This window comes from Lontra canadensis, unplaced genomic scaffold (assembly GCF_010015895.1).
Source record: "Lontra canadensis isolate GAN:19392208 unplaced genomic scaffold, GSC_riverotter_1.0 scaffold6, whole genome shotgun sequence".
NCBI lineage: Eukaryota > Metazoa > Chordata > Mammalia > Carnivora > Mustelidae > Lontra > Lontra canadensis.
This window is the reverse complement of record NW_022631000.1, coordinates 9,447,039-9,457,121: the sequence shown is the minus strand read 5'-3', so window position 1 is coordinate 9,457,121 and position 10,083 is coordinate 9,447,039. Positions and strand designations below refer to the sequence as shown.

The following is a 10,083-nucleotide window of genomic DNA, read 5'->3' as shown; positions in this document are numbered from 1 at the left end:
TGTCTGTTAGCCATTTGTATGCTTTCTTTGGAGAACTGTCTGTTCATATCTTCTGCCCATTTTTTGACATAATTATCTGTTTTGTGTGTGTTGAGTTTGAGGAATTCTTTATAGATCTTGATATCAGCCCTTTGTCTGCGGTGTCATTTGAGAATATCTTCTTCCATTCTGTGGGTTGCCTCTTTGTTTTATTGGCTCTTTCCTTTGCTGTGCAGAAGCTTTTGATCTTGATGAAATCCCAAAAGTTCATTTTCGCTTTTGTTTCCTTTGCCTTTGGAGACATGTCTTAAAGAAGTTGCTGTGGCCAATGTCGAAAAGGTTACTGCCTATGTTCTCTTCTAGGATTCTGACTGATTCCTGCCTCACCTTGAGGTCTTTTATCCATTTCGAGTTTATCTTTGTGTATGGTGTAAGAGAATGCTCGAGTTTCATTTTTCTGTACATAGCTGTCTAATTTTCCCAGCACCATTTATTGAAGAGACTTTTTTCCACTGGATATTTTTTCCTGCTTTGTCGAAGATTATTTGACCATAGAGTTGAGGGTCCATATCTGGGCTCTCTACTCTGTTCTATTGGTCTATGTATCTGTTTTTGTGCCAGTTCCATGTTGTCCTGGTGATCACAGCTTTGTAGTAAAGCTTGAAATCAGGCAAATTTTGTTGTTAGTCCCAATAGTTCATTGTTGCTTTTGTTTCCTTTGCCTTAGAGAGATGTCTAGAAAATGTTGCTGAGGCTGATATCAAAGAGAAAATGCATACATTTTCTTCTACAAGTTTTATGATTTCAGGTCTCACACTTAGGTCTTTAATCTACTTTGAGTTTATTTTTGTGTAGGGTATAAAGAAGTGGTCCAGTTTTCCTAACACCATTTATTGAAGAAACTTTTTCCCACTGTATATTCTTGCCTCCTTTGTTGTAGATTGACCATGTAAATGTGGGGGTTTATTTCTGGGCTCTCTGTTCTACTGATCTATGTGTCTATTTTGTGTGTGTGTGTGTGTGTGTGTGTGTGTGTGTGTGTGTGTGCCATACTGCTTTAATTATTATAGCTTTGTAGCATATATCTTGAAATCTAGGATTGTGATATCTCTAGCATTATTCTTCTCTCTCAAGATTGCTTTGGCTATTTGGGGGTCTTTTTTGGCTTCATACAAATTTTAGTAGTATTTTGGTTCTGTGGAAAATCCTGTTGGTTTCTTCCCAAGGTTGTGGTTGCTTTGGGTATCATTGATATTTTAGCAATACAAATTCTTTTAATCCATTGTTATGGGATATATTTTCATTTGTGCCATCTTCAATTTTTTTTTTTTCATCAATGTTTTATGGTTTTGAGAGTACAGGTCTTTTACCTCCTTGGTTAAGTTCATTCCTAGGTATTTTATTCTTTTTGATGTAATTACAAACGGGATTATTTTCTCAACTTCTTTTTCTGCTTTGATTCTGTATGTTAATTTTGTATTCTGCAAATTTACTGAATCAACTTATTCTCATTTTTAATTTTTTTCCTTTATGCTGTTCAGCTTGTTTGCTTTTGATTTTCCTGTCTTCCAGAATCCTGATTCATTCCTCTGCATACTCTAATCTGCTGTTATTCCCTCTAGTGCAGTTTTAATTTGTTATTGAATTCATCTCTTACTTTCTCATTTTCTATATGCTGAAGTTCTGAGTATAAACATTTTTAAGTCCATTGACTATGCCCATTTATGACCACTACTTTGCATTCTATATCAGGCATATTGCTTTAAAAAATTTTATTTTTATTTTTATTTATTTATTTACTTATTTTCAAATTTGCAGATCTTTTATTTCTTTTCTACTGGGAAAACTTTTCAAAACTTTTATGAGCATATAAACCTCCAACATTAAAACAGTACAAAAACATCTGAGATAATAAAATTAAAATAAAATTAACACTTTCTACAGCTGAATACAATAGTGTGTTTTGTGCAGATTTTTTAGCTGGATTGAGTTGCTAAGGATTTTTTTTTTTTTTTTAGGTCTTTAACTCATTTTTTAATTTATTTTATTTAATTAATTTATTTTTTATTTCTTTTCAGCGTAACAGTATTCATTGTTTTTGCACCACACCCAGTGCTCCATGCAATACGTGCCCTCCTTAATACCCACCACCTGGCTCCCTCAGCTCCCCACCCCCCACCCCTTCAAAACCCTCAGGTTGTTTTTCAGAGTCCATAGTCTCTCATGGTTCACCTCCCCTTCCAATTTCCCTCAACTCCCTTCTCCTCTTCATCTCCCCATGTTCTCCATGTTATTTGTTATGCTCCACAAATAAGTGAAACCATAAGATAATTGACTCTCTCTGCTTGACTTATTTCACTCAGCATAATCTCTTCCAGTCCCGTCCATGTTGCTATAGAAGTTGGGTATTCATCCTTTCTGATGGAGGCATAATACTCCATAACATTTTTTTTTTATTATGTTCAGCTACCAACATATAGTACATCATTAGTTTTCAATGTAGTGTTCAATGATTCATTAGTTGCATATAACACCCAGTGCTCATCACGTGTGGCCTCTTTAATACCCATCCCTATGTTACCCCATCACATCATCTCCCTCTCCTCCACAACCCTCAGTTTGTTTCCTGGAGTCGAGTCTCACATGGTTCATCTCCCCCTTTGATTCCCCCCCTTCAATTTTCTCTCCTTCCCCTAAAGTCCTCTGTGCTATTCTTTTTTTTTTTTCCTCACCTTTGTGAAATTAGAGCTTTATTTTTTATTATTTTAGTCACCATACTGTATTGTCATTAGTTTTTGACGTAGTGTTCCAAGATTCATTATTTACATATAACAGTGCTCTGGGCAATACGTGCCCTCCCTAATACCCATATGCTTATCTCAGTAACATTTTGTTCTTTTCTCTATTGTCTTATTTTTTCAGCTGGCACATATTCCTCTGTCTCATTTTGCTTAACCTTGTTTCTATGTATTAGGTCATCTCCATCTCCTTGTCTTGAAGGTAGTGTCCTTGTGTAGAAGAGGTCCTGTGGTCCAAATCATCCCTAATCATTAGAACCAGGCACAGCAGTGGTGTCTCTTATGTGGGCTGCTTTTGCCCTGCTTTTGTGGCTAATCCACTTTATCTCATCCTGCTGCAATGAGCCAATGACTGCTGTGGGCACACTGGGCAGGGTTTGGTCTCTATACTGATGAGAGGCCTCTGAAGGCCACTGTGTTGGATAGGGTTGGCAGTCAGGGTAGCTGGCTGCAGTTAGCCTCTCTGCTAGTTGGGCACACCAAAAGGCAGGGCTTGCTCCCTGCAAGGCCAACTGAGAGGCTTTCATTGGTGGGTTGCGGTCAGATTAAACAGCTGCAGTTAGCCTCTCTGCCATAGCTACAGGTGTAAAAGTGGTGAGTTTGCTTCCTGTGCAGCCAGCTAAGAGGATCAGTTGGTGAAACTGGGCACACTGGTGTGTGGGGTTATCTCCCCAACTCCTCAAGGCAGGAGTCACTTTGGAGTATTGCTGATCCTGGTCAGTGGGGATTACAGGGTGTGGGATGCCTACTGAGGCAGGTGGATTTGATGAGGTGAATCTGTAGGGAAACCTGATGGCAGGGTGGGCAGTGTGGTGGAGAGAGGTGGAAAGTGTTAACACTGGCTCACACAAGTGTGAGCTTCCTGGCTGGAGAAGAGAAAGGTGGCTGCCAGGTTTTTTGTTGTTGTTGTCGTTGTTTTTTCCTGGCAAAATCTCATGAGGATCCCTGTCCTTCCAGTGCACATTCTGAAATTAGTAAATTAATCTCCTTTACGTATACCCAAGGCTCTTTTCAAATGCAGCTTTTCTGCTGTCTTGGGTGAGTTATTAAGCTGGTTCTTTATGGGCAGAGAATCCGTTTCCTTGCCCTTCTGCTCTCCGAGACTTAAGGTGGCTAATTTTAAAAGTATGCTAAGCCCTGCTGATTTTAAAAGCTCCTGGAGTTAAACCCCACTGGTTTTCAAGACCATAGGTTATGGGCACTTGCCTTCCCAATGTGGGTCCTCTGTTCCAGGGGTGCATGGTGTGAACTCTGATCCTTTTTTCTTCTCCATGCTTGTGGTGTCCCTCCCATTTGTGGTTAGTTTCACAGGGGTTTTGGTTCCCAACCATTTTCCCACTCCTCCCACCTACCCTTTTTCATGTGGCCTCTTTACAATTGACTATGAAAAGTCTGTTCTGCCAGTCATCAAGTCATTTTCAGAGGTAGTTGCATAGGTACAGCTGTTATCTTAGTGGTCTGTGGGGATGAGGTGAGCTCAGGCTCCTCCTACTCTGCCATCTTCCCTGAATTTTCTCTCCTCCATTAATTTTAATAAGGGTAGTTGAAGATAAAAGAACTTTTAGGATTTTATCAAGGGGTGAATTCCAACATGTTGAATGACTAATGGAAGGTTTGCTACTTTGGAAATGAAGACTAATAAACGTTCATTTAAGAACACTAACTCTGTCAGGCAAGTAGTCTTTTTCCCCATTTTACAAAAGTTTTGATTGGAAAAAGTAGTTCATGATTTCACAACATTCCAAAGATGGGGGTTCAACATTTCAAACATAGATCTGCCTGAGAAAGCCACTTTCTTCTACACCAACAGTTTTCAAATTTTAGCATGCTTCAGAATACCTGGCATGCTCATTAGAAATGTAGATTCCCAAATGGCTTCTTGGAATATGTATTGTTTATAAACAGAGCAGGTAAATGTGATGTGGTCCAAGATCCATAATTAACAAGAGTCCATTAACTGAAAACCTACCTACTATTATTAACTATTTGTTATTTTCATCTGGCTATACATCATATTCCTTAGCTACTGTAGTTCTAGAAGTCTTACCCAAGAGGCCATATGATTGATAACGCATCTCAGGAACCTTTTATAAATGTAGAGAATTCTTACTAAATTTGAATCTGGTAAAAATATTAAGCTCATCTTTCCCTGAATTAACTATAAGATATAATTCATCATCAAGACTGGGGCACTGCTGTGAGAGGTGGCACTATTATGTCAAAACAATAGCATTAATTGGAACCATCCCAAACAAGCCAAAAATCTGAAGGAAAAGTCAGTACATATTTTTTATATACTCAATACCATGCTCCTAGTCCAAAAAAATAAGTAGGTTTAGAACCTGTTTCATTTTCGGGGCACCTGGGTGGCTCAGTGGGTTAAAGCCTCTGCCTTTGGCTCAGGTCATAATCTCAGGGTCCTGGGATCAAGCCCCACGTCAGGCTCTCTGCTCAGTGGGGAGCCTGCTTCCCTTCCTCTCTCTCTGCCTGCCTCTCTGCCTACTTGTGATCTCTGTCAAATAAATAAATAAATAAAATCTTAAAAAAAAAAAAAGAACCTGTTTCATTTTATTTTGACAAGTATTTACAAGGAGGAAAAAAACTACTTTTCTTGTTTGCAGAGTCAATCCAAAATGGGGATATGGCTCTTAGGTACTAGAAGAGAACACTAGCTAGGGGACAGAAGACCTGCATTAAAATCCCAAAATGCCACTCTATGGTTATAACCTTGGATAAATTATTTTTTTTACTTGGGCCTTAGTTTTATCATCCTTTAAGGAACATCCACTAAACATGCACTTTAGAATTGTCAGTGGATCAAATGAGGTAACAAACACATTTGAAATTATCTCATAATAGCTGGCAAGTATTATATATATATATGGACAAAATAAATTTGAGGGAAAACATTACAAGATATATCCTTTTACAATAGCTGCAATGATATCACTAGATGTTTATAGATTGTTTTTGATATAAATATTGCCTCATTGCATTTCTGGGAAGGATGGGGTTCTAGATTTGTCAGCAGCCACAGGATTGACAGTGAGTATTGTTTGAACATCAGTAAAAAATAAAACAATCCCATTATCTTTAGTAGCTGCAGAATTGGACATCACTTTCAAAAGTACAATCCTACTACCTTCTCACTACATATCAGCTACTGTGTTGAGTCCTCAGGCCCTATCCTTAGATCCAAGAACAGCAGGATCACTACCGATAAAACCTTACAGCCTGATTTTGTGTAGAAAGCATGTGACCAAGTGCCAGGACCTTAAAGAATTAGGACTGGCCCAGCCACTAATTGACCATGTGATCGTAGGCATGATGTACTTATGAGGGACAGTCTAATGGATCATTAAAGACCCCATAAGTTCTGACATTCTATGACTCTACAAGTCTCCATGACTGCCTTCTTGGGTATTTTCCTACTCTTTGTCATAACAGAAAAAAAAAAAAAAAAAAACCCACAAACAAATATAGATGTTTTAAACAGATTTAAAATAGTTTCAGGGTACATTTAAGCTTATATACAGATAAAATCTTTCCCACATGGAAATGAAATCATTGATGTAAACAAACTAAGACACAATTGTTTTACAAGATAGTTTGCTATAAGACCATGACCTCAAGGTGTTAGACAAGATAATTATTGAAGGCCTTATAATTTCTGAATTTTTCAATTCTGAGACATTCATGGCATTTTAAGTGTCTAGAAGACTGCCTTCCTTTTTTTTTTTGGATATTTTCCTCCACATTTTCCAGTCTATTGTCATTACAGAAGAAAACATTTAGCATACAATTACAGAAATAGCAGTTTTAAATAGAGATTTAAAGTAACTTCAAGATACATTTACACTTAACTATACAGATAAAGTAGAGTCAAAACACTTATTCACAGTCTCATTTTCATTAATTTATGGAAACAAATGTGAACCAAATAACATCTTACATGGTAACTGAATTTAGAGTTTTTTAGAGACATGTACAACACTTACAGCATTTATACAATACTATTTTCAAAATAGGTTTTTGACCTCTAAGTAAGTTCCTACTGACAAGCTTTAGATAGCAGCTTAGCCCGGTAAATGTTAACTTTGTCATAAGAAGCATCTACATACAAACAGTACCCCACACCCTGCAGCATGACAAAGTGAAATTAAGAAACTTTTAAGGCAGAAAAAAAAAATCCTTCAAGTGTAAGATCCAATGACAATGTTCACAAATGAACATAATATCTCAATTATTCAACTGAGCAAGTGACTTTATTTACACATTAACTCATTTCTATTTCCTGATTTGATTCTGGGAATATTTATGCTACACCTACTATGCAAGGCATCGAGAACACATAGGAGGATCAGACACGGTCCCAGTGGCGTACTGGCAAATGTTTAACAGCAAGTTCTTGGGAAGAGAAACCCTGACTTAATAACATTTACAAATTTCTATGATGTAAATACTCCCACTATGCAGATTTCAAGCTAAGAACAATTCGATCACTGGCTCACAAAATTCCTGAAACTTCAACAGTCACTTCTCACAAACTATTATTAGCTAAGCTCCAACACACCACTGTATGGTCCACAACCTCAAGTAGCTCATAATCTCTTCATGGGCACATATTTAGAGGCCATATTTAGAAGGGAAGATAGGGATGAAGTTTAAATAATTCAGTTGTGTACTTGGTAAGCAGTTTAAAAAGTTAAAAGAAAAAATAAAATCTGGAATGTTCCTGTTTGCTATTCTACTTTTCCTCTTAAATTGATTTCAGGAAATTAAGATGTAGCACATATTGAGAGACAATAAAGGATAAGTGGAATAAGAAGGAAAAAGACAAAAACATCGTAAGATATGTGCTAACAATGATGTTTACATTGGAAGAAAATGCTTACTAATATAAGGGCAAATGTAATGTAACTTTTAAAATTTTATCCCTCTCAGTTCAGCTCTAAGTCCTGAAAATGGGTCCTGTCCTCTTTGGCTGCAGCTTTGATGAGATTAGCTAGCTTCTTTTTTGTACAAAGCGCACACTGCTTTACACCATTCACACCATCAGCTCATAATAAAAGGCAAAACTAAATTCTGGAATCTGGTAACTGAACTTCCTTTGCATAATCATCCCCTTGGATCAGATCTTTGGCAAGTGCCGGCTGGGGTGACCCGGAAATTCTTCTGGTAACAAAACATGGAGTCTGCAGGTTGGGCATGTCCCCTGTTGCATCAGCCAAGGTCTAATGCACTAAGGAGCAAAAATATTCATGTCAGTCTCTCTGATTTAGCCTAAAAGAGGCAACTTTTACTCTATATAATCAGTTACTTTCTAGTAAATTGCCAAGCCAACTACTCAGTAATGGCACCTTCTCTGTGATTCAGAGTAATATAGCTGGTAACAGCAGAACACCTTTCAGCAAGTTTATTGGATTAGGATCCTTTCCCCAGCCCTCATTTTCAGGATGACTTTGCAATTCTTCCTAACAAGAAGGCTGAGGAAATCTGCTACATATTTTTCCTCTACTTTATTATATATTGTTCTCATGTATAATCTAGAAAAAAATAACATACAAAAGTCACCAATGCTCTGTATTAAGTGTCTATGGTGTTTTGAAGTTAAAATCCGTAGATAATAGATATACTTTTCAGATGGCTCTTTGATGACAATGATAGTACTCTTGGGCTATGAGCTGTTATGTCATTTGCTTGAATACTTACTCTCCCAAAACAAATCCATTTTACCTGTATAAATAATGAGAGCGAGATCAGATGAGAGAGGATTGAGAAGAGGCCTATATATTAGGGCCACTAACTGTAACCCTAAAAGGTAACCTGAATCGGTTACCTGCTTTCTATTCTATGGGCAATGGCAAAAATAGTAAGTTTCATGAACCAACTTCAAATGACTAAGTATCTTTCTTGATCTTTTGGGATTAGCCATTCTGTGTCTATTTCTTCATATCAGAATAGATAGAAAATATAATTCTGTAGTAGGTATCACATATCTTTGAAATCGCATTTTACAGATATGGTTTGAATGAGCTGGCTACTATTCATTTCCGGAGACTTTCTTATGTAAGATTATCTTTTCCTGGGTCAAATTACATCTTTGCACCAGAAGACTTGGATCATAAATTGTATATCGATAGCATTTGCACAGCAACAACACCAGGACTTAAAAATGCCAAGAATCAACAAAAGATATGCCAGTCTCCTATTTTTCTAACATCAAAACTGAAACCTGAGCATCTAAAGAGCAAATACAAGTAGGGCCCAGACAGCCTGTTAAGGTAAATCTTATGCTTTATAATGGTAGGGTGCCATCAGTACATGGAGACAAAGGACACTATCCATTATTTATAGCAAATCAGGATGAAGTGACACTGTTGCTAAACTGCCACTGAATTGCTCTGTCAATTAACATTCCTTCCATTTCTAGTCAAGGGAATTACTCCATGCTATTTCAATCTCATCATTGTCTCCTCTTTTCCTGTAAGGTCTATGGAGATCTGAGAAAGCACAGTACAAACTGGGGCTAGGTATGGTGAAAACAGGTGTAAATATTTCTGTGCGGTACTCCAATGCCCCAAGTTATAGTCTGTGGAACTCATGCTACAGCAATATCTGATTATACATGCATATGATTTCAAGTAAGGCAGCATGAATCTTGCTTAACTGATTTAATGGCAAGATATTTAAAAAGGTAGATTTCTTTAAAAAAAAGAAGAAAAAAGCTAGACTTTCATTACGTATCTATTAGTACTGTTTGAATTTTTAATTGTCTAACTATATTAACCTTACTTTGAATTTTGAGGTTTCAGGATAGTTGTACAGGTCATTTTTCTACTATTTCATATACTTCTCTATATTAAACTGGCATTGAAATGACAATTTTTTAACTGAAAAAAAATCAGTAAAATTTAAAAGTAAGAAAATAAAAAAAGATAAGTTTAAAGAGTTACCTGAGAATGGAATTTGTGAGCACAAGGCAAAACAGAGAGGTTTTCTGGAGAGAGATTCTCATGACAGATCACACAAGGCTCCTCTTCTTCTTCCTCATCATCCTAGGGAAAATACACATAAGGTTCAACTTAGCTCATTTTTTTCCCTTAAATTTAAATGTACTTAGAATCAACAGTCTCAATCTCACCAAATTATTGGCTCCTTCCCATGAGGCAGGCCCTTGTGAACTGAGGGGCCTCCAGGCTGGTTTTGGGGGCTGGGCAGCAGTAGACTGTGGAGGTGTGTGGCTGGGTGAAACACAGTTACCATTCAGCACAGATTTTCCTTGACTCTGAAAACAACAACATTA

At 37.2% G+C, this 10,083-nt stretch overlaps 1 protein-coding gene across 10 annotated transcripts in view; it reads right to left on the bottom strand.

Annotated features, from left to right (window-relative positions):
* Positions 1 to 6,257: 6,257 nt before the first annotated feature.
* Positions 6,258 to 10,083, bottom strand: part of DZIP3 (DAZ interacting zinc finger protein 3) — a 117,839-nt gene continuing 114,013 nt past the window's right edge. For all 10 annotated transcript variants that reach the window (XM_032852124.1, XM_032852130.1, XM_032852128.1 and 7 more), the window contains 3 exons: positions 9,922 to 10,065; positions 9,734 to 9,835; positions 6,258 to 8,019 (listed from right to left, as the gene is read on the bottom strand). In XM_032852124.1, coding sequence (XP_032708015.1) covers positions 7,909 to 8,019; positions 9,734 to 9,835; positions 9,922 to 10,065 — 357 coding nt within the window. In that variant the 3' untranslated portion in view covers positions 6,258 to 7,908. The remainder of the gene's footprint in view (positions 8,020 to 9,733; positions 9,836 to 9,921; positions 10,066 to 10,083) is intronic.